The following is a 25,784-nucleotide window of genomic DNA, read 5'->3' as shown; positions in this document are numbered from 1 at the left end:
GCGATAACGTCTTAGCATAAAGACATGGAACACATTGTGAATCCAATCCAACTCTAGAGGCAACTCAAGCTGATATGCAACCGGTCTCACACACTTTAGTATACGGTAAGGCCCAATGAACCTAGGGCTAAGCTTACCCTTCCGTCCAAACCTCAGTATCTTTTTTCATGGGGAAACCTTGAGAAATACATAGTCCCCCACAGAATACTCAATCTCTCAACGTTTAAAATCCGCGTAGGACTTCTGCCTATCATATGCTTCCTTCAACCGGTCTCGAATCAATTTCACCTTCTCTTCGATATCAGATACTAACTCTGGCCCCAGAACTCGCCGTTAGCTCCAACAGGTGGGAGTACGAAACCTACAACCATATAACGCCTCGTACGGTGCCATTTGAATACTGGACTGGTAGCTATTATTATACGCAAACTCCGCTAATGGCAAATAATCTTCCCAACTACCTCGAAAATTCATTACACAAAATCTCAACATGTCCTCCAAAATTTGAATCACCCTCTCTGATTGACCATCTGTGTGGGGATGAAATGCAATACTAAAGTCCAGTCGTGTAACCAAAGCCTCGTGTAACTTCTTCCAAAACGAAGACGTAAAACGAGGATCTCTATCTGATATAATAGAAACTGGTACCCCATGCAGTTTTACAATCTAGGCCACATACAGTTTAGCCAACTCTGTAAAGAGTAATCAGTACAAACTGGTATGAAATGGGAAGATTTAGTCAATCGATCAACGATGACCCATACCGAATCCTTCTTGGTAGTCGTTAAGGGCAGCCCACTTACAAAATCCATGGTTACTCTCTCCCACTTCCAAAGTGGAATCTTAACTGGCTGGAGTAACCCTGAAGGTAACTAATGTTCAGCCTTCACTTGATGACAAGTTAAACACTTACCTACAAAATTAGTTACTTCACGTTTCAGTCCAAGCCGCCAGTACAACTCATGAAGATCTCGATACATTTTATTCTCTCCTGGATGCATAGCATAAGGACTACTATGCGCCTCTCGTAGAATAGACTGCCTCAAATCATTATCCTTCACTACACAGACTATCCCACAGAAAAACAGTACCCCTTCACAATTTAACCCAAAATTTGAAGTTTCCCCATTCTCAACTTGTCAGAAACGAAGAACCAGTGACTCATCCAACAACTGTTTACGCTTAATCTGTTCTGTCCATGTCGGTCTAACTTGCAACTCAGCCAACAAACTCCCATCATCAAACAAGCTGAGACAAGTAAACATCGCTCTCAATTCAGATATAGCCATACGGCTCAGTGCATCATCTACCACGTTAGCCTTATCAGGATGGTATTCAATCAACCAATCATAGTCTTTAAGCAGCTCTATCCATCTTCGCTACCTAAGATTCAACTCCTTATGACTGAGGAGGTACTTAAGACTCTTATGATCTGTGTAGATAGTACACTTCTCACCGTAGAGATAGTGCCTCCAAATTTTTAAAGCGAAAACCACCGCAGCTAACTCCAAGTCATGAGTAAGGTAATTCGCCTCGTGAGGCTTAAGCTACTGAGACTCATAGCAACCACCTTACCCTCCTGCATCAGCACACAACCCAAGCCAACGTGTGATGCATCACTGTATACATTGAATTCCTTTCCAAACTCTGGTTGTATTAAGACAAAGGCCTCAGTCATAACTTTCTTCAATTTCTCAAAACTTCATTGCTGCTTATCAGTCCAGTTAAACGGTACCCTTTTACGCAACAACTTAGTCAGAGGTTCAGCAATTAAGGAAACCCCCTCAACAAAACGTCTGTAATAACCTACCAGACCCAAAAAACTTCGAATCTCAAATACGGTCTTAGGTGGTTTCCCATCCAGTATAGTTTCAATTTTCTGAAGATCAACCCTAATACCCTCGACAGACACCACGTAACCCAGAAATGTCACTTCTCACAGTTAGAACTCATACTTGCTGAACTTAGCATACAGTTGTTTCTCCCTTAGAATCTGCAGAACAATTTGGAGATGTGCATCATGCTCATCCTCGATTCTCGGATACACCAAGATATCATTTATGAATACCCCCACGAACCGATCCAAGTAGGGTTAGAATACACAGTTCATTAGGTCTATGAAGGTAGCTGGTGCATTCGTCAGCCCAAACAGTATCACTAGGAACTCGTAATGACCATAACGAGTCCTAAACGCAGTCTTATACACATCATCCTCATTAACTCTTAACTGATGGTACCCAGAACGAACAATAATAGTGCTCCCCAGGGAGACACACTAGGTCGAATGAATCCTCGATCCAACAGTTCTTGGATTTGAGCTTTTAAGTCCACCATTGGTTTCAGCGCCATCCTATAAGAGGCGATAGACACTAGAGCCGTTCCTGGCAGAAGCTCAATTAAAAATTCAACTTCGCGATTCGGAGGCAACCCAGGGAGCTCATCAGGAAACACAACAGAAAAATCCTTAACCGTTCTAACATCTTCAATAGAAGGACCCTCAGAATCAGATACATCAATATAGGCTAGAAACGCCTCACAACCCTTGCGACCAATTTTTCGGCCCTTAATGTAGAAATCACATTAGACAGAAAATCCCTTCGCTCCTCAATCACAGCCACCTTCTCATCCTCAATAATTTTTAATACCATATGTTTAGCAGCACAATCTAAATTTGTATAGTGTTTCACCAACCAATCCATCCCCAAAATTAAATTAAATTCATCAAACGGTAGCTCCATCAAATCCGCTAGAAATATAACTCCTTAAACCTCTAGGGGCACATCTCTGAAAATTTTTTCTACCTTAACCGATTGTCCCAGTGGACTTAACACAGTCATCTCATTAATAGTACTCTCACACTTGATACCCAACGTGCCAGACACGGTGCATACAATGTATGAATGCGTAGACCCTATATCAATCAAAGCAGTATAAGGTACATTTTGAATTCAGAACATACCGGTTATCACATTTAGAGCGTCACCATCCTCTCAGTGACGACCAGTATAAACCAGTGCTGGCTGCCTCACCTCAATGTGATCAACCCCTCTACCATACGTTCCACGACCTAATCCTACACCCTTACCACCTCTAACCTACCCACGACCTCTCGGTGGCTACTGACCACCACTCACTAGCTGAGCAAAATCCTAACCTACAGCTTGCATCTGAGTAGGCCTCTGAGGACAATCCTTAACTTGATGCTCCTTAGACCCACATCTGAAACATGCCCCAATCTTCTTCCAACACTCACCCAGATGATGTCTCCCACAATCAGCACAAGGTTGTAGTCTAGCAACAGTAACCCCAGCTCGGACTGGCCCATCAAACTTGGCCTTCTTTTTAGGCCTACTAGAAGAACTTGAGGGCTCTGAATCCCTCCTAAATCTTCCCCTATCTTTCTCACAGTTCAGGCGCTTAGAGCGCTTCACATCCTCGGTAATAAGGGCAACAAAATCTCGCTCCCTCTACGGAGCTATCAGGACTCGCAACTAATCTCGGAGGCTGTCCTCAAATCGTACACAACACTCATACTCAGTTGCCACTGTCCCCCGTGCATAACGACTCAGTCGTAGAAACTCTACCTCAATTCTGCCACAGTCTTAATCCCTTGAACCAAACTAAAAAATTCCTTTCTTCGGGCGTCTACATAACTTGCCCCCACATACTTTCCTTGAAAAGATGACTTAAAGAAATCTCATGTTAATCGATCAGCCTGAGTACCTTCTCTCACAGTAAGCCACCACTGATAAGCTTCATTTCACAATAAAGACACTGCACCTTTTAGCTTCTGCTCCGAAGTGCAATCGAGGTAATCCATTATTCTTTCCGGGGCTTCCAACCAGTATTCTTCCCCATTAGGGGCTACTCCAGAAACACCCTAAAAAATTTCCGCTCCATTCAACCGAAGTAGTTCAGAAATTGACCCACAGCCCACAGTACCGATACTAGTACCTGCGACCCTTTCCAAAATACGAAGCATAGCTTGGGATAGTGTATCATCCCCAGCTGCTCGATCAAATGATCCTGTTTCAGTCACCGGTGAAGCTGGTGCCTCCTTGGCCCCAATATTAGGCGTATGGCCTGATGCCGAAGACCCAACCTTAGCACCTCCTCGGCCTCTACCGCGGCCACGTGTACCCCTTTCGCTAGTACCTTTAGTGCTCATATCGGCTAACGTGTTATCTGTTTTAAGAAATTTTATGCATCAGTTTGAAGTTCCAGTAACTGTTAAGAAATGTCTTATGTAGAGCTGTAATTAGAGTTTTGTTTTCGCGACACCTGGTTTCCCTATAGTTTTCAGTTCTTACGGTCTCAGTTTCACTCTAACTTAAGAGTTTTAGTACTGTCCTACTATCTATAGTAATCCCTCAATATTTTTCAGTTTCTGTAGTCTATAGTATATAAAAACTTACTAATTCGGCTTTGAAGACTCAGTGTACCACACTTATAACCTTCAAAAATAATTCAAAACAGTTTTCCAAAAATTTCAGATTTTTTTTCAAACCCATTCCACAGCCAAGTTTTACAATCGAGTCCTGATACCACTAAATGTAACACCCTAAACCCGAGCTAGACGTTATAGTTGTATCTGGTGTGTCACATTAAAGTGTCTCTCAAAAATTTGGCTTGTTGACAAACTTGTTTCTTATTTTTGGAAACCTCTTATTAATATCTAACGGAGCACTTATTCATATGCTTGTCTTGTTAACTGCTTTTTGTTATATTAAGTTTATTTAAAACGCAGAAGCATTTTGAAAACTCTAACATCTAAAGCTCGTGTCTTTGAAAACAATAATCATTTTGAAAATCCATTTTCAAATAACTAGCAGTATAAAATATGAAAGTAAAAACCCAAATAAGATTTAAAACCAAATAAAAGACCTTATTACAAAAACAAAACCCAACTTATTTATTAAAATAAAAATAAAAGCTATAGTGAACAGTAGTGATTATGTGGCCACCTCCGAACCCTCTACAGCACCAACCGCCTATGGTTGAGGATTACCTGCACAATTAGAAGAGAGGGTGAGTTTATGAAAACTTAGTGTGTAATCTTCTACCAAAAAATCAGCATACAACATCTAGAATCAGTCTGGGCCTGAGCATTATACAATAGCAGTGTGTTGCCATAGCCTATTACAGTAACAGAGTGTGGGCCTTAGCCCAATACAGTAACAGTGGAGCCTTAGCCGAAAATAGTAATCAGTACAAATGCAATAATACAACCCATCCCAATCCAGCCAACACACCACTCCGTACCACCAACACACCATGTGGGGATAAAATCGACCCACCTAGCCAATACACCAATATCGTAGTAAAGCTGCCAGTAATAGTAACGCAGCAAAGCTGCAAGTAATAGTAACACAGCAGAGCTGCCAGTAACAGTATTTGTGGCAAGGCCATCAATACAACACACTTCCCCTATATCAAAATCCCAACCCCATACAGTATGTCATGTTATAAATCATACGTGCATGCAGTATGTCATATTCAGTAACAGTCATGTATATATATATCATATAGCAATTTGGTCATACACTCATTTCAACCTCTTGGGATATAACAGTCATTTTACCCTTCCAGGGTATTTCAATAATTTTACTTTTCGGGGGTATTTTGGTAATTTTACCCTTCGAGAGTATTTCGGTAATTTTACCCTTCAAGGGTATTTCGGTAATATTACCCTTCGGGGGTATTTTGATAACACCCTTCGAGGGTATTTCGATAATTTCACCCTTCGAAGTTATTTCAGTAATTTTTCCTTTCGAGGGTATTGCGGTAATTTTACCCTTCAAGGGAATTTCAGTAATTTTACTCCTCGAGGGTGTTTCAGTAATTTTTTGGCCCAAGCCCATAGAAATGCCCATGGAGGCCTCTACAGTCCAACGCCCAGTTTCATGGGCTCAATTTTTCGAACGAGCGATCGCACGCTCATGCGGCCTCGATTGTCATGTTTCAACTTTTCGTCGATCTACGGTTGTAGTAGAGTGATTACACACCTGTTTGCGAAGGCACACCTAAATCCACAAACACCCAAATCTGCATTCAAACACGTTTTCTATTAATCGCTAACAGTAGGACTAATCTCCTTCTTTATATCCAAGATCAAATCTAAACTAATACTTGCCTCCACTGACAAGAATGGCTTAGCCCACTTTTACAACCGATGAGGATTAACATCAAACTTGTTGTCAGATATCTGCAACACAACAATCTCATTAAGCAATATTGATTAATCATGTGGTTGAAATCCACACATGATCATATGCAGAACCATAGAACATTCGGCATTCACATAAAATTAGCCTACCTACCTTGATCAAGGAATGAGAGAAAGATTTCGACGACTTTACAACGTTACACTGCACCACGCCTCGAGGAAAACCTTAACACCGCAACAAGCAGCATATCGAGAGAAAAACATCAGCAATTAGAAATCAAAGTATTACGGAGGAGGCTATTCAGTTTTAGGAAGAGAAAAAGAAAAGAACAGAATGAAGAGCATAACACTTACCGGTAGTCGATAATACTTGTAACACAAAAATGGAGAGGACAAGAAGAGATGAGAAGAGAAGATTCGGCATAAAAAGAAGAAGAAAGAGGAAAAAGGATTTGGTAGAGAGGATGCAAAAACTATTCGACCACCCCAATCAAAAAGAAATAAAGGAAAAGTAGGAAAGGTAGATGAACAAACCCAAGAGATTCCCAAGGTCCTCTGCGAAAATCGGCACAAAGAAAACAAAAAGGGAGAAGGAAAAGCTAAACAAAACCGAAGCAAACAGAGTAAAGAAAGACCCCCAAACTGATTACCTTACTGACTAATGAGCAAATTCGGCACAAAACCCGTCCCCCAGTCGATTTTTCCAAGTTGAATTACCCCCAAGTGGCACACTTCCCCCTCACTCTCAAACTCAAACTCCTTGATTTTCTCCTAAAATCTTTCCCCATATCCCTCTTTAATTTCATCCATCAAATCCTCTCCAACTCCCTTAAGCAGTATTCTAATCCAACTCCACCACCTACCCAACTCAAGCAGCAAAATAAATACTCCAAAGCGTAACCCAATACTTAAACCTTAGATCTCACAATTACACCACATGCCACCTTACCACTAGATCACAAGCTCTTTTGTGTCATAAAACAAACACTATTATTTTTAAAGATTATATACTAGCATCTAGGTTCATTTAAGAGAAAAATTAAAAATTTTGCAAAAGCCAAGGCTTGAACCCAGGCTTCTCAAATACTCTCATACACACCCAAATCACTTAGTCGCTAAAGCAAACAAGCAATTTGTGTCATAACATGCAGAAATTAAAAACTTATATTTTTGGGGCATTACAGGTACCTAAGCCCAACAGTTTTAAGATTTTGCTAATGTGGTAATGTTGGCCATTCACGTGGCGCCACATGGACTGCTTTTCTAGATCCTTTTCTTTTTCATTTTCCCTTTTTTTCTTTTTTCTACCTTAGTCACCTTGTATCTACACCGCTGCTAGGCCACCATCCAACCTCCTCCAATGGGCTCTCTGACCAACAACACCATCATTTTTTGCCTCCCTTGAAAATCCATCATCATATATTTTTTGTGTTCTTTTTTTAGTCTGTTTCTTCAATTTGTTTAATCTTCGCACGAGAAAGTGAAAGAAAATAAAGATACATTTGAGAAAAAGGTGAGAAAATTTTAATGAACTGATTTTAATTTTTTTTTCAAGCTTAAATTCATAGCTAATTTTTAGGTTTTCGTTTTTCTTATTTGTTTTCAAAGGTTGAATCAAAAAATCGATGAAGGAATCAGAAAAGAGTTTAGATCTCCAATTATGGCATGCATGCGCTAGACCCAACCCCAAAATTTGAAATTTTCTTTATTACAGACTGAAGTAAATTTGCAACAAAAGAAAAAAGTTTTCTTCGTAAAACACTTAGTCCAATCGACAAAATTTAGAGTTTTAGTTCAAAAAATTCCTTTGTTAGGAACTAACCCAAATCTGTAAAATAAAAAATATCTTTGTTAAAAACCCATCCATTCCAATCAATGCTCAGCCACATGAGTTCCTCCATCAATAGTTCAAAAAAGGAAGGGAAAAGCTCCCCAAAATAATGCCAGGAACTCTCCTTGTACGATCTTATCCTCCTGACATGGATAAAGTAATGAACTGGATTCAATTGTTTTCAAGCTTAAGTTCATAGCTAATTTTTGGGTTTTTTTCTTCTTTTTTTTTCAAAGGCTGAATCGAAAAATCGATGAAGGAATTAGAGAAGAGCTTAAATCCACAGCTATGGAATGCATGTGCTGGACCCAATCCCAAAATTTGAAATTTTCTTTATTACATATTGAAGCAAATTTGCAACAAAAGAAAAAAAATTCTTTGTAAAACACTTAGTCAAATCAATGAAATTTAGAGCTTTAGTTCAAAATTTTCCTTTATTAGGAACTAACCCAAATATGTAAAATAAAAAATATCTTTGTTCAAAACCTATCCATTCCAACTGATGCTCAGCCCCATGAGTTCCTCCATCAATAGTCCAAAAAATGAAGAAGGGAAAAGCTCCCCAAAATAATGCCAGAAAATCTCCTTATATGATCTTATCCTCCTAAAATAGATGAAAGTTTGAGAACGGGTGCTCATATTGGAGAGTGGCGGTTCATATCAACAACGACAACGACGGTGGCAATAAGGCAAGAAGAAGAGAAAAAGGGGGAAAGAGAATAATGAGAGAAAAATGAGGGACTAGGAGGAATGTGAAAGGAAAAATATAAAGGTAAAAAATAGAAAAATTAAAAGAAAAAAATAATGGCATCATCATGATGTCACTAATGACATGTGTCGTTGTTTGATACTTCCACCTGTCCCAAGCTTAACGATGTTTAAAAAAGTACTGAACTAGTTGACGGAAAAAAGTTCGGGTAGCAACCTAAGACAAAAAAAACCATAAGTACCAATTTTATATTTAACCATTTTTTTATTGTTTAATTGAATATTTAAAGTTGGTATTATATGTGATTGCTCTGTTAATTATTGTAACATCCTATAGCTCAGGTTCGACGATCGGACCGGGTGAGGGTAATTACATTTAGTAGTACTAGAACTACAGTTTAGTCGATTCTAGGACTAAACGTAGCATGTGTTGAGTCTAGAAATACATGCCACAATAATCTATGATAGTGTGATGCTTTTGATCCAATTTGACTCTGTTTTCTTATAGGTTTACTATGTAGGCTAAGTTTAGTCGTGAAGTATCAGATCAGGTAAACGGTAATGTTTCCAATCAAGGATCTAGTCTTAGTGTGCCATTTTGCAAAGACCAAATAATGAAATAAAAGGTGTTTTCTTTTAAAAAATGAACTAATGGTTCTTAAAGATACCCGAGCTAATCTTGCAGCTACACAACCTCTACCCCCAATTGTGCCATCCACGGTAGTCTCTTGTCCTCAAAATCTGGTAAATGTTCACATAATTCTAATTGACAATATTTGAAAATATGGAATTGAATAATTCAGGGATAAAACTAATGATGATTCAGTCAGAATCAAATATTGTTGGAAAATAATCAGTGAATTTTTTATGAAATAGTATGTTCTTCTGAAGACAGTTTGAAACGCTATGTCATTTTGAAAGATGAAGCTTATTGGAGATGAATAATTTTGATAGTAGTTGTTCTTAAAGATCGAGTAAATTGTAATTTCCTCTAATCAAAGTTAAAAAAGAAATACACTAACAGATAGTATCTAGATAAGAAGTACAGAGAATTTCTAGAGTTGAAATAGAGAATTATGTCTATAGTAGAGAATGAATGAGAGTTTATCGAACTCCGTAAATATACCAAAGATATTTTTCAGACAGAAGCCGAAATGTATACTCGTTTTGAATAGGGTTTAAACGAATGCATATAAATGTTAGTGAGAGCTTTAAAATTGAAAGAGTTTGTAATTTTATCTAAACGATTACAGAAAATGGAAGACGTATGCAATGAAAGGGAAAATACTAAGTTGAGACTCCAAGATTCCAATAAACAGAGTACAATTAAATCATTTTTGACTCTTCCATTAAAGAAATTAAAAGATGTTTATAGTCATTTCACTTCTTCATCAAGATTTTCGGAAAAGATAAGTCGAACTCGAGTAACTTGAGAGCCTCGACTACATCAGCAGCCAGTGCTGGCAGTGTTCGTAGAATAGATAGATTGGTTTGTATTCATAGTGGAAAACTTATTGAAGTGAGTGTTGACTAAATATAAAGGCTTATATTTATTTGGTTCTTAAGAACATTGGAAATGAGATTGCCTGAACTGAACAAATCAATACGAGAGACAGAGTATGAAATCTGTGACCTCTCCTCAGAAAAGTAAACGATCGAGAATATAATGTTAGCGTGAGGGATAGTAAAGTGGAGATTAAATATACGGCTATCAGATCTGAAGCTCAAGCTACTATCAAGGCTTATGCTATTTTGAGTTCATGGGGAGGTTGTTGTTCCTGATGTCATTACGGGTACATTTCCTTAAAATTTGATATTATTCCTAATATTGATTGGTTAACTTGTTAAGAAATGGTAGAAATTGTAAACAGAAAGTGGATTGTATTATGATAATATAACAGTAAATTGATTAATGATCGATATGACATATCTAAATATTCCACCAATATCATGGTGATGTTATCTGCTCAAATATTGATCTAAGAAGGTCTTGCATTTTAGATACATAATATATAGATTGAAGATAAAACAATTCTGATGGTTAATGTATTACTTAATGTGTTCGTAGAAGATTTGCCAGAGTTTTCGCCTAAAGGAAAAGCTAACTTTGTTATTGAATTAGCATTGGAAACTGCTTCAATATCTGTTACACCATATAGTATAGTGCCGACAATATCGAAAGAATTGAAGCCTCAGTTGCAAGAGCTATTACACCAAGAGTTTGTTTATTTGAATGTACCACATTGGGATACATCAGTCCTAATTGTGAAAAAGAAAGATGAAACTTTTAGATTTCATAGTAGTTGTAGAAAATTGAATGAAACTATTGTAAATAATAGATATTTGTTGTTCCATACTGATGACATCTTGATTTACATGAGGAATATAGATAAAATTGATCAACGTATAATATATGTACTGAAGACTTTTTGAGACAAGCAATTGTATGCAAAATTTACCTAATGAGAGTTCTGACTTCTAGAAGTAAGATTTCTAGAACATATATTTTGGGCTAAAGGTATTCGTATTGATCCAAAAAAAATCAAATTTTATTTGGAAACCTCTAAAAATGTATGGAAGAGCACAATTTCTGAGAATAAGTAAGTGCTACAGATGGTTAATTGAGGCTTTGTGGTGGTTGCATTACCGTTAATGAAACTATTACAGAAAACTACTAATTTCATCGGGTTAGGAAATGGTTGACAGAGTTTATTGTGAATACTCGTTTGACTTGGAGTTATAACAATTTTATTCTCAGTAGACTTAAAAACCAAACCAGTATATCTTCAAAGAATTCAAGAATTTCATAAAGACAATTTGAAGTTTGCTAGTTAAAAGAAGATTTGTACTTTCGAATTTAGTATTGATGATAACGGAAATCTACGTCTTTGTAACTGTTTGACTATGCTGAAAGATTCAAAACTAAAATGAGATAACTTACATGAAGCTCACAACAGTACCTATTCGTGTTATCATGTTAGTACTAGAGCGTACAGTTTTATAAAATAGTTGTATTGGTTGTAAAGTATAAGAAAAGAGATTTTAGAATATGTAACAAGAAGTTTGTTGCGTTAGCAAGCTAAAGTCGAGCATAGAGTTTCGTCAGGTTTGTTACAACCTCTGATGATTCTGGAGTGGAAATGGGATAAATTCACTATGGACTTCGTACCGTATCAAGTTTATCGCTATCATCGAAAAAGAAAGACACAATCTGGGTTATTGTTGACAGACTCACCAAATCCACACATTTCATTTAGGTTATAACAGATTAATCACTTGAAAGTTCTAATTGCAAAACTCTATTACACTAGTCAAAATTGAGTGAAAGAAATCTAGTTGGGACTGATTTGATCAGAGAAAAAGTAGATAAAGTCTACATTATCCAAAACTATTTGGAAGTCACCTCAAACCATCAAAAATCGTATATCGATCTAAAAAGAAAGGAAAGCTCAGACCGAGATTCATATGACCACATGAAATTGAATTACAACCTGCCTTATCATATTTAGAAAAACCAGTAAAGATCTTGGTGCAAGAGAAAAAGAATTACGTAATAAATTAGTACCATTAGTGGTAGTCCTGTGGCACCAACATGCTACAAAGGAAGTTATGTGGAAAACTGAAGAATCCATGAGAACACAGAACCCGAACTATATTTCAAGTAAGAAATTTTGAGGACGAAATTTTCTAAGAGGGGAGAGTTGTAACAACCCGATTTTTAGTAGTACCAAAAATGATAGTTTCATAACTCTATTTTTCGATAATCGAGTCAGTAAATATTATTTATTAATATTGATGAGGTTATTACAATACTATACTAAATTTTGGTCTAATAATTTTAGTTATGTGGAAAGTTAGTCAAGGTACAAGTGTATCGGTTCAAAAGTCAGTGATTTTGGAAATTGAGGTATCGGGACCTCGTTTCTGCAAATTGAGCTAATAAATACTTTTATTAAATATTTTTATTAAATATTAAATTTTTACAGAGTTATTATATAGGTGAATTGAATTTTGGTTCAGAAATTTTAATGATTGGATGGTTACTTAAGGTACAAGGACTAAATCGTAAAAACTATAAAAGTTAGTTACTATTGATTTTTATTAGCTAAAATGCATGATTAATGATTGCTTGAGGATCTAAGAGATAATTAGACCCTAATTAACATAAGTGGAGGGTTACTGATTTTTATTAAAGATTTTATATGTTAAAAATATATTTAATTAATAATATTATATGTTAAAATAGTAAAACAAAAGGAATCATCATCTTCGTTTAGTTCTCCACTGAAAATAAAACACCAAAACACCATGGAAGAAGCTTTAAGGTTCAGCCAAATTGTCCTTGAATGGAGGTTTAATTGCGGTTTGTTTTTCGTAAATTTTATATTTTTGATATCGTTGTAACTTAATCTAGCTAATTCGAGTACTAAATCGTAAAACTATCAAAGTTTTAAAATGTTGTCATTGATGGATTTTGATATTTTTTATGTTAAATAACTTAGTTGTAAGCTTAAATTTGAATAGGGCTAATTTGTAAAATAAATTTTGTTAATTTTGAGTTTAGGGGCTAAAATATAAATATTTCAAAATTAACATGAAATTTTAGTAATTTATTGAATTTAGAAGGCTTTACAGGGATGAAATTGAAATTGAATTGATAAATGAAGCTTAGAATTTAAAGATATAACAATTTCGATTTTAGGGGCTAAATTGAATAAAATGTGAAACTTTAGGGAAATTGTGTGAAAATAAATTAATTTTTTATGTGCATCTTCTAAGATGTTATAAGGTTGTTGGAATTGATAAATTGTTCTGAATTATTATATATTTGGAATTAAATCAATCGTAAGTTAAGCGAGAAATAGGAGAAATTGCAAATTAGTCCCTAAGACTTTGTGGTGGTTGTTTTTCAAGTAAGTTCATATGGAACTTACTATATTCTATTGTTATGTTTGAAATGTATGTTTATACCAATTAATTTTATATATATACAAGTGTAATTTTTATTAATACGAAATCTATCGGACTAAATTTTAAAATAAGAAGTTTAAATGTTAATGGTAATATTAATATATTTTATTTATTATATAGATTTTTATATTTATTTAATAGAAATAGAAATATTAATATTAATATAAAATTTAAATTTATTATTATATTTTTTGAAATTATTTATTTTTATATTTATTTTTGAATTTTTTAGAATTAAGATCAAATTAAGAACATTTGTAAATTTAGAGGGTTAATTTTCTAAAATTATGATTAAATCGATATAATTGTAAAAGTTGAGGGCTAAATTTGTTATCATACCAATTTTTTATTTGCCACTTTAGCTTGCCGTTTTTTATTTTAATAGGAGTGACCAAAATTACCAAGCTATATAACGTGGGTGTTTAAATTGCATTTTTTTAAGTGCCTAAAATGAAAATTTTTAATAGTTAAGTGACTATATGTGTAATTTACCTTTTAAAAATAATAATAAAATCATTTATAACAAAATAATAAGATATTAAAAATGAGAAAACTTTCAATTGCAAAAAAAAAATGCTAAGTAAAAAAGTCTTCTTTTATATATATATATATATAAAAAGACCTAAAAGGTCAAACTCAATTAAATTGCATCACTAATAACCAGTTCATGGATAATCCATATCAAAGGACCAATTACATGAGTCAGCGGTCAATTTTTTACAAATAAAATCGGCCACCTTGTTACAACAACGGTTGGCCCAACAAATACTAATCGACTTAAACTTTTCCATGGCTTTGTGAATTTCGTTGACCCGCACACCCATGATAGTGACGTCTGTACGACGGTTCTTAACTCAATTAACAAGACTGGCACTCTCACAGCATGTTTGGTTGGGTGTATTAGCTATGCCAATACACCCTAATCAGTGGGCCCCACCTAATCCCTCTTTATTCCGTCGTTTGGTTCAATGTATTGCTAATACGCGTTTAATACATTACTTTCCTAATTGGTGAAAACCACCGATTTCTAATCCCTCTCTTTTGCCCAGATTAGCTACCGCTTCAGTTTACCTTCCCTGTTTTACCCTCCCCATTCACGCTTCTATTTTACCCAAAATCCACCGTCTTCTGTTTCTTCCTTCTAGCTTTCTTCTCCACTCTCCTCGCTGTCTTCTCCTTCTCTTTTTTACCTCTCTTTGGCGTCACAACTTTGTATTGTAAACCCTTTGCCAACGCCGTCGCAGTACTCTCTGAACCAATGGCAGACCAATCTTCTGCGGATCAGACCCCACCGTCTTCCGGCATGCAGTCTCTCTCCGTCGATTCTCAACCTCCCTCCTCCTCTTCAACTCCACAGTGAGTCATTTTCATTGTAATTTTTTGTTTTGCTATTTCTTTATAGATGGAAATCGAGTAAATATATTTATATATTTTGAAATCATTGTTTTAGGATGAGTTTAGAAGAAAAGTTCAAGATTATAAGAAGTGTAGGGGAAGAATGTATTCAAGAGGATGAACTGCTAAATCTTCTAAATCATAAACCTGAACCCATTTGCTATGATGGCTTCGAGCCTTCTGGCAGAATACACATTGCTCAGGTATCCTACTTTTTCTTTTTTCTTTTTTTCTTTTTTAGAATCTTTAAGTTTTTTTCCCTCAGAATTTTATAGTCCTCTTATATTGATTTCTCTGTAGTTGTAGGGATTGAATCTTAGAATTGAATCAACTCTTTGATGGATTTGATTTATACAGAAAAGCTAATTATGGGTTTGTTTATTTATTCCTAACACATCATAACAGATTGAAATTTCACAATTTAACTTTTTTCTGATTATTTGACTTCAAATTTTTAGCTTCTTCGTAGTTATTTTATTGATTTTATTGTTTTTTAAACAATTGTTATATGCATATTTCCCTTTCAATAAATTTATGCTATTTGCTGTATTTGTTTTCAGATCTAAGTTCTAACATACTTCTTTCATTCACTTTGTTTATTCATATACTGTGGCTCTACATTTAGATTTATTGTGTTTCTTTTTAAATGTTGAATTCTTGTGGTCTTCAGATGAAATTAACTCCAGGGCATCAGAGTATTGGCCACTTGTGATGGATATAGCTCGCAGAAACAAGTTGCCCAGGATAATGAGGTGTGGGGCTAATAAGATCTTTTTGATTTGTTTTATTAATATTTTGTAGTAATTCTTTTGTTGACTCCGAATACAAAATGTGTTTTTCTAGGTGTTGTCAAATTATGGGTCGTAGTGAGCAAGATGAGTTGTCAGCTGCCCAAATTCTTTACCCATGCATGCAGTGTGCTGACATATTTTTCCTTAAGGTGCTTCTGCTCTGGATTTTATCCTTTCCTGATTCCAAGGCTTTTAGAGAACTTTAGGTAGATTTATAAGTAAATCTCAATAAAAGTGCGAGTCTCACTCTGTTTCAAGTTACTTCTACGAATTACTCAATTTGTTAACCATATAAATGCTTATTAGGCGTATTTTCTAAGTGATATCCATTGTTTCATTTTATTTTTCTAATTGAGAATTTTCATTATGACATCATTTGGTATCCTTTTATTGGAGTAATTGGAATTTTTTTCTGAATGTGTCCAAATAAAGAAAGTTCCAATTTCTGATTGAAGATCCAAATTTACTATTATATTCCTCTACATAGCTATTTTAAGTTTGACAGTTTAAGTAGAGAACAACTGTTAAGGATCTCCAGCATTGTTGCTATTGATCTCCTTCCATTTTTCTGCAGTTTATTCTGGACTATTTTTTACGAGCTGTACCCTTAATTGTGTACATTCTATGTTTTTTTGTAGGTTATAAAGTTAATTCAAACTTTTATTTATCTAAAGCTGCTGTAATTGCTTTATGTGGACAGGCGGACATTTGCCAGTTAGGCATGGATCAAAGGAAGGTTAATGTGCTTACAAGAGAGTACTGTGATGACATTAAGAGGAAAAACAAACAAATTATTTTGTCTCATCGTATTGTCCTACTTCAATATCTATTTTGGTTCTTGAGATCAATTGAATGTAGGGAAAAACTTTGCAGATTTAAGAGCCTTACCAAGACCAATTATTTTGAGATGCTTGAAGAGTTGGACATAAGTGACAACCAGATCAAAGTTTTACCCGAGTCTTTCAGATTATTGTCAAAATTGAGAGTTTTCCGAGCTGATGAGACTCCCCTGGAAGTTCCACCAAGAGAAGTAATCAAATTGGGTGCTCAGGTAATGCTAATCTGGCTACAAATTTAACTTGCTAGGACCTTTCCTGTTTGATTTCTTATGAGCTACTAACTCATTCAACTTCTTTCTACATTAGGCTGTTGTTGAGTTCATGGCTGATCTCATTGCCAAGAGGGATACCAAGGCAGCACCACCAAAGAAGGAGAAAGGTTTTTGGTTCAGGATTTGTTCGATTTGTTGGCCGTTCCAGACCGCAAATACAGACGACAACATGTAACCAATGAATTACACTAATCTCAACAGGCTGGTCTTTCAGGTACAATAAATGATGGCTTTAATTTGATTGTTTGCATTGTATGTGTATACTTATGATGTTTGGATCGTTTACAGGTTATTTCTTCCTTGACTGCTTCTTTGAGATTTGATGGTGCTTTAAATGTGGATGTGAATGAGTTTCAGACCAATTTAGTCCCATACCCTAGAATCCATTTCATGTTGTCTTCATATGCACCAGTGATTTCAGCGGAAAAGGCTTACCATGAGCAACTATCAGTAGCAGAAATCACAAGCAGTGCATTTGAACCAGCTTCAATGATGGCCAAATGTGATCCACGCCATGGGAAATACATGGCTTGTTGCTTGATGTACAGAGGAGATGTGGTGCCTAAAGATGTGAATGCTGCAGTGGCAACAATCAAGACCAAAAGGACCATCCAGTTTGTTGATTGGTGTCCCACAGGGTTCAAGTGTGGCATCAACTACCAGCCTCCAACTGTGGTACCTGGTGGGGATTTGGCCAAGGTTCAAAGGGCAGTTTGCATGATTTCAAATTCTACTAGTGTTGCTGAAGTGTTCTCAAGGATTGATCATAAGTTTGATCTGATGTATGCAAAGCGTGCATTTGTGCATTGGTATGTCGGTGAGGGTATGGAGGAAGGTGAGTTTTCTGAAGCTAGAGAAGACTTGGCTGCTCTTGAGAAAGATTATGAAGAAGTGGGCTTGGAATCTGGTGAAGGAGATGAAGATGAAGGGGATGAGTACTAGGCTAGAATATAGAGTAAAATCTGCCAATGGACTTATTGGTCAGCTAATAAAAATGGGTTATTTTGTTTGTCTTCTCTATTGTATCAAACTTCAAAACATGTTTTAATGGATCTTTGCTTAATTTCATATGCTCTAACTTGCAGTAATTTCATATGCTTCAAAAAGTATGCGTGCTTCAAAAATGGGTTATTTGTTTGTATTCTCTATTGTAGTATCAAACTTCAAAACATGTTTTAATGGATCTTTGCTTAATTGTTTTATTAAATTATATAAGAATATTAATTATTAATAATTTTATTAAATTATATATTTTAATTACAATATAATTAATAATAATTATATTAAATTATATTTTATAGTATCATATATTATGATTTAAATAAATTCATATAAGAATATTGATTATTAAGAATTTTATTAAATTATATATTTTAATTATAATATATTTAATAATAATTATGTTAAATTGTCTTTTATAGTATCATATATTATGATTTAAGTAAATTCATATAAGAATATTAATTATTAAGAATTTTTTTAAATTATATATTTTAATTATAATATATTTAATAATAATTAAGTTTAAATACGATTAAATTATTTATTATTGATATTAATAATCTTATTAAAATTTAAATAATAATAACAATAATCATTTACCCAAACAAATTTATGCTAAGGGTATTCTAGTCATTTTAATTTTTTCCATTATGCTATTACACCTCTATCCCATTCAACCAAACACAAGGTTACTATTACGCCTCTATTTCATTACATTTAACCAAACAATTGATTTGCTATTACGCCTCTATTCCATTACGCCTCTATTCCAATATAGAGAACCAAACGTGCTGTCAGTCTCAAAAACAACCGTTGTAATATTGAGGGAACACGCTATCTTTAAACTTTCTTCAAAAGCATACAGTTCTGCCCACTCGGCCGTCACAACCTCATCCTTGAAACCCCCACCATCTCCAATTGTGAAACTATCCTCATCACGAACAATAACCCCATAGCCTTTTTTTATTATTCTTAACAGAGGCATCAAAGTTTATTTTTGCGTAACCACTCGGTGGTTTCTCCCATCTTTTACATGCAGGAGTAACAGGTAACAAGGGATCATTAACCAGATTGTAAATACGGAAATCATGATGAGGGTTTTGGCTCTTTCCCAGACAACATGCGCATCATCTTCCTTCCCTCGAAAGATAAACTTGTTTCGATTATTCCAGCTATTCCACAAAGTTGTAACGAAATCGGTAGTAGATTTCTTGTCCAATATCCGTATCATGTCCTTGCTGTTGAGCAGTCTTTAAGAGCTTGAATTAGAGTTTCTTTATCAACACCGCACCTTGGACAGTCCTGTCGAAAGCCCTGGCGAATGGAAGCAATCTTAGCGTTCGTAGGCAGGAGCTCATGGCCCACATGCCAGGTGAAAACACAGATTTTGGGAAGGGTGCTCAGCTTCCATAAAGCTCTCCAAAAAAAAAAGCTGCGGGGGCCGAAACCCACTTGCTTCAACATGAGCCAAGAGTATGCAAATTTGGAGGAAAAGAAGCCAAAGGGGTTGTGAAACCACACCATTCTGCCACTCTAATTCTTATCACCAATCAGTAAATTGCAAATTTGGTTCCTAAAGAAATTATCATAGATCGCACACACCCTTTCTTTGTTCCATCTTCTACTGTTGTCGATCCACAAGTCTTTCACCCTTCTCTCATGAGTACTCAGAGTATTGGGGTTCAAAACATTACCGTTTAAGCCTTCAAACCCCAATTGTCATTACGGATATCGATGCTTTCACCATTGCCAACCTGCCAACCGAAGCCATTCTTGAGTGCCTTAGCAGCTTCGACAATGCTGGACCAAGTGAAGGACGGTTTGTCCACCACTTTGGGCCAGAAAATGTCACCCCAGGGAAGTACTTAGAACTCAAAACTTTATAGCATAATGTGTCTTTAAAGGAGATGATCCTCCACAATTGTCTGCCAAGGAGAGCCAAATTAAAGAGATGAAGGTCCCTAAAGCCAAGCCTACCTAGGGGTGTGCATAATTTGGGTAAAATCGAAAAAATTCGGTTAACTGACCGAATTCGGTTAATCGATCGGTTAACTGAATTTTTTCGATCGGGGGTTGGTTATTTTTTTTTATTTTTCGGTTAACGGTTAATTCAGTTCGAAACTGATTGGTTAACCGAATTTTTTCGATTTAACCGAAAAATTAATAAATAAAATTATCCAACCCAACCCAATAAAACTAAAACTAAAGTCTACCCAATTACCCACCCAATAAAACTAAAACTAAAACTAAAGTCTAACTCTAAGTCTCTAACAGCTGTAATAGTCTAAAACTAAAACTAATAGCCATTCCATTCCATCAGCGTCAGGCCGTCCACCCGTCCGCCTGTTCCGATTATTGTTCTTCTTTTTCTTTAATTATTCTCTTCTTTCTCTCTAATTTTTCTTGTTCTTCTCTGCAACTTTGTCAACCCTCAACTCCTAGCAACTTTCCAAAAAGGTAATAAATCTCCATTTCTCTGCTTTTATTTATTTGTTTTTGGGCTAGGGTTTCTTGAGAAACTGATTGAAACCACTTCCATTTTTAGAGTACGCTAGATGGGTAAGTGATGATCTTTTTATTAATCTGTAGATAGGCTTTTATTTCTGTAGGGTTAGCTTTTGGTGTGCTTGTATTAATGCATGCTATGCATATACTTGTCTTAGATGCGGAAACTGCTTATAGTTTTGAAAATGCTTATTTAGATTAATTGTTGTTTAAGGCCTGATTCGTGAATCGGCGGCCAAGTACAGACCACACCTGAATTCGTGAAACTGCTTATAGTTTTGAAAATGCTTATTCAGATTAATTGTTGTTTAAGGCAGGATTCGTGAATCGGCGGCCGAGTACAGACCACATCCGGATTCGTAAAACTGGTTATAGTTTTGAAAATGCTTATTTAGATTAATTGTTGTTTAAGATCAGGCTAAGTTCATTAAGGAATGTATTTCATTAGGTTCATTAAGTTCATTAATTGTTGCTTATAGTTTAAGATTAGATTGAAATGTATTTATTTAAAGTTTGAAATTTTAAGTATGAAATTGCTGAATTGAATATACTTAAATTTGTTGAGGATATGGACTATTACTGATTGAAATAATAGGGAATTATGAGAGGTTAAATGCCAACTTTGGCCTCTGTCCAAATGCTGGACTTTCAGCATTTAATTTCCCTGTTTAAAGATGTTTAAACTTGCTAAAAAATGAAAAAAATTGTGTCAAAGTGGCCTCTGTCCTAATGTTTCGGATTGTTTTGTCGAAAAGTTAGATGAGATGTAATGTATTTCAAATCATGTTTTACCTTTTAACTGTGTACGTAGTTTTGGCTTAAATTTGCATGAAAAGACAACAACAAAGAAATCCTTTCTTTTGTTTGTTTTTGCCTTTTTTCGTAGGAAACAGAATTACAGAGAAGGTACATGTATGTATACCTAATAGGGCAAACAAAATTGGAATCCAAATTGCAGCTGAGACAGCACCCGATGTTTCAGCTCATTAATACAAACTTCTGTTGTATTAAGCACAAAATGTTTATTCATGATTACCGGTTGTTAATTGTGATTGCGAGCTCTTAAATGAAGACTCAGAATGATATCTTCTCATATTTTGGTGTCAATAGCCTTGGCGCTGTTTTTGAATTTATGCAACTGATCTGATCAACAAGGAGTCCTTGTTGTGATTCGGTTAATTACTCGAATTTTTCGGTAATTCGATTAATTTGGTTAATTCGGTTAATTTTTAACCAAAAATAAAAAACATATAATTTTCAGTTACTTCGATTAACCGACTTAATTAACCGAAAAAATTTCGGTTCGGTTAATGTTTTTTTAAAAAATTCAGTTCGGTTAACGGTTAAAAATTTTGGAAGGTCGATTAATTCGGTTATAGCTATTTCAGGTCGGTTAATCGATCGGTTAACCGAATGAACACCCCTAAGCCTACCCATGCCCTTGGGATGACAAACTCTCTCCCACTGAAGCATCACCCAAAACCTTCCACTTTCTTTGCTATCCCACCACATTCTACAAATCTTGGATAGCATGTCTTCCACCATGCCCCTAGGAGCCAAAAAAACTGAAAAAGCATAAGTTGGTAGAGATTGAAGGACAGCAACTCCCTCTACTTTCCCTTCTATGTAAAAGGATAAGTTATTCAAACAAAAGAAAGAAAAATCATTTCCTTTTAAAGTTACTTAACTTTCCTCCCATTAACCTCAATCTAATCATAGCAAAAGAGAATCAATAAAGTTTGGCTCTCGAGTGTCCTAAAATATGCACTATTTAAGAAAACGTAATTCTAAATCTAATCAGTAAGAAGTAAAGCTTGTAATGCCCCAAAAATCTAATTTTTGATTTGTTAAATTCTTTTATAAATAAGAATTTGTTTTAATAGTTAGGGGGATTGATAGTGTGTAGGAGGTCTTCGGTTCAATTATTTTTGCGCCTAGCCTTATCTTGTTTGTTGGGCTTAAATATTATTTTCGGTCAATTCATAATAAGAATGAGTCTATTGGTTTAGTAGTAAGACTTTAACTTACTTTAAAGTTATGTGTTTGAATCCTTATGTGACCAAAGTAACAAATTTTTTGCTATTTCTATTTGAGCCTCCCTTATAGTGATTGTGTTAAAAATAAAACTTTATATTTGGATAATCTGATAAAAATAATAAGTTGGGTTGGTTTTAGTTTTTATTTTCTTTAAATATTTTATTTCTTTTCTTTTAAAAAAATAAATAAATCTCAACAAAATCCCCTAATTTTCTCTACACTTGGCACATTCCCATCTTTCCTATTTTTTTCCTACCTAATTGTTTCACGTTGTTCCAGTAAAAAGAAATTGCTAGCATTTGTTTCTCTTTTTTTTCTTTCCTTTTCAACTTCAATCTTTCTTTACTTCTTATTTATGGTACCGTGTGTCAATTCGATTTTGGTGGTAGACGTGTGACTAATTGCTAGGCTATTTCATTCTTGAGTAAGTAGTGTTGTTCTTCTCGTTATCTTTTGTTAAAATGAGGATCTGTGTGTGTTGCGCTATTTCATGTTAATCATTTGAGTTCTCTCAAGGGAAGTTCACGAGGCGTTTGATCCTTCAGCAAGTTAAGCTCTGTGGTATTCAACTGTGTCATTAGGGGTAAATTTGATATAGTCGATGAATTGAGTTGAATAATCGAAAGGAAGAAAGAAAGAACAGAAGAAGAAGAGAATGAGAAGAAGTTGAGAGGAGAAAACCAACAGAAGGAAAAATGGCCTGTTTTTCATCATACCCTCCTTGCTGTCCTAGGAGGTTAAAAGGTACAGCCAAAACAGATAAACAGTTGTCCAAAGCAAAGACAAAACTTACTGTTTCATTTAAACGGTCCTTTGTACACTGAAATCGGAATTAAACTAAACGCAATGTTTAACAATAAGCAAATTAGAAATTAAAAACAAATTGAAATTGGCAAACTTGAAACCCTAAGCTCCATTTGGCCTGTATCAGATACTCCCTTCTTGAATAGGATCCTTGTCCTCAAGGATCAAAAGTAGGGTACCTCTGCTGTAATCCTTGTAAGTCCTCCCATGTTGAGCCTTCTGGATAAGTGTTGAACCATTCAACCAGCACCTCTGTCGCAGCCTGATTGCCCTTCTTGACCATCTTTCTGTCTAATATTCTCATGGGTTCCTTGTCAATGACGCCATCAGTCCCCACTACAGGTAGCATAGATGAATTTGGTGTCTTATCAATGTGCTTTTTGAGCTGGGAAACATGGAACGTAGGGTGAATTCTTGATCCGACTGGTAAGGTTAGCTTGTAAGCAACTTGACCCACTTTGGCTTCTACAAGGAAGGGTCCAAAGTATTTAGGAGAGAGCTTATGATTCTTCAAATTGCAGAGTGAATGTTACCGGTATGGTTGTAACCTTAAGTACACCCAATCCCCTACTTCAAAACTCCAATTAGATCTCTTCTTGTTGGCAATTTGTCTTATTCTTTCTTGAGCCCTTTTCAAATGGAAGTGAAAAAGCTTCTTCATGACTTCTCTATTTTGCAAGCTTCGGTCTACAATAGCTACATTGGAAGAGCCAGCTAGGTAAGGCAAGTGTAGGGGTGGTGTTTGACCATAAAGGGCCTCATATAGGGTGGTGTGGATTGCTGAGTGGTGTGTGGTATTGTACCACCATTCAACTCCTTAGGACATTCACTCACCATGCATCTTAGATAGCCTTCTAGACACCGGTTCAGAATTTCAGTCTATCCATCTATTTGTGGATGGTATGCTATTGACAAGCAAAGTTTAGCTCCTAATCTTTTAAACAATTCTTGCCAGAAATTGCTCACAAAAATCTTGTCCCGATCTAATACAATTGTTTCAAGAATACCGTGTAGCTTGTAAACGTGTGTCAAGTATTCTTGAGCTACCGTGATGGTTGTGAAAGGGTGTGAGGGAGGTAAGAAATGCCCGTATTTTCTGAGTCTGTCAACTACCACTAGGATGGTGCTTTTGTTACAGACGATAGGTAAATCTTCTATAAAATCCATGCTGATAGCCTCCCAAGCTCGATGGGGATAGGTAGGGGATGTAGGAAACCAAGGGAGGCAACATGGTTTGTCTTGCATCGTTGACAAACAGGGCACTCTCTGATCCATTTCCTTGTATCCTTGGTTAGGTCCTTCCAGTATATTTGTTCAGATATTCGTACTTTGGTAGCGTGCACCCTTGAGTGACCTCCCAATGGGCTACAGTGAAAACATTCGAACTACTCCCTCTTGAGTTTTATGTCGTTCCCTACAACTGCCTTCTCTTTTCTCCTTAGTACCTACCCATTCCACGAATATTTTGGATGCCTCTGAGGGTCCTCTTGAAGCTCAATACATACTTGGTGCGGCTTGGGGTCAGATAAAGCAAATTTCACCACTCTCTTCCATAAGTCTGACCATGAAGTACTCCTCACACATTGAAGGAGCTTTCCTTCGAATTCGTGGGCCTTCATAAGCAAAGCATCAACTGCCAGATTTTGAGCACCCTTACTATAAGTGATGTAGTAGTCATAACCGAGTATTTTAACGACCCATTTTTTTTTTGAAATAAAGTAATAGCTTGTCGATCAGCTAAAAATTTTAAACTTTGGTGATCAGTTCTGATTTAAAACATCCTTCTAACCACATAGGCGTGCCATTTTTTTACTGCCAAGAGAACCACAAGTATTTCCTTATCATAGATAGAAAGTGCTTGATGTTTCACTTCTAACCCTTTGCTAAAAAATGCCACTGGTCTCCCTTTTTGGTGTAACACGGCCCCGACCCCTTGACCACATGCATCCGTGTCAATGCAGAATTCTTTATTAAAGTTAGGCAAGCATAACATTGGTGCTTGCCATACTGTTTGCTTTAACATTTCAAAGGCAGCTTGTTCATGGTTGGTTCAATTCTAAGGGGTGTTTTTTTTGAGTAAATTGGTCAACAATCGAGCCATAACCCCATAGCTTCTTATGAATCTTTTATAGTAACCCAAAAGGCCTAAGAAGCCCCTTAATTCTTTGACCAATTTAAGGTGGGCCAATTTGAAACTCCCTCTACCTTTGCGGTATCCATCGTCACCTCTTCTGTAGCTATAACATGCCCTAAATACTCTATTTGATGAGTGCCAAATGTACATTTATTTTGCTTGACAAACAAATGGTTGTTCCTCAAAAGCTGCAACACCTCTTGTAAATACATCATATGTTCAGTCCAACTGCTGGAATAGACAAGTATATCGTCAAAAAATACCAAGACCAACCTTCTTAGTAAATCTTTGAAGATAGCATTCATCACTACCTGAAAGGTTGAAGGTGC

General features: G+C 35.8%; 2 protein-coding genes and 1 long non-coding RNA gene across 3 annotated transcripts; all 3 read left to right on the top strand.

Moving 5' to 3' along the window:
* The first annotated feature begins 15,721 nt into the window (after positions 1-15,721).
* Positions 15,722-17,173, top strand: LOC107895798 (uncharacterized). Its single transcript, XM_016821023.2, has 4 exons — positions 15,722-15,823; positions 15,915-16,011; positions 16,563-16,913; positions 17,008-17,173. The coding sequence occupies exons 1-4, from the start codon at positions 15,783-15,785 to the stop codon at positions 17,146-17,148; spliced, it is 630 nt and encodes a 209-aa protein (XP_016676512.2). The 5' UTR covers positions 15,722-15,782; the 3' UTR covers positions 17,149-17,173.
* Positions 17,174-17,265: 92 nt separating this feature from the next.
* LOC107895797 (tubulin alpha chain-like) lies at positions 17,266-17,989 on the top strand. The gene has a single exon (XM_041092894.1). The coding sequence runs from the start codon at positions 17,364-17,366 to the stop codon at positions 17,913-17,915; it is 552 nt and encodes a 183-aa protein (XP_040948828.1). The 5' UTR covers positions 17,266-17,363; the 3' UTR covers positions 17,916-17,989.
* A 2,211-nt stretch (positions 17,990-20,200) lies between these two features.
* LOC107902957 (uncharacterized) lies at positions 20,201-21,028 on the top strand. Its single transcript, XR_001685647.2, has 2 exons — positions 20,201-20,432; positions 20,798-21,028. It is a non-coding gene; the product is annotated as an uncharacterized lncRNA (long non-coding RNA).
* Positions 21,029-25,784: the final 4,756 nt, after the last annotated feature.

Source organism: Gossypium hirsutum, chromosome D05 (assembly GCF_007990345.1).
Source record: "Gossypium hirsutum isolate 1008001.06 chromosome D05, Gossypium_hirsutum_v2.1, whole genome shotgun sequence".
NCBI lineage: Eukaryota > Viridiplantae > Streptophyta > Magnoliopsida > Malvales > Malvaceae > Gossypium > Gossypium hirsutum.
Note: the sequence above shows the minus strand (reverse complement) of the source record. Positions and strands in the feature narration are given on the sequence as shown.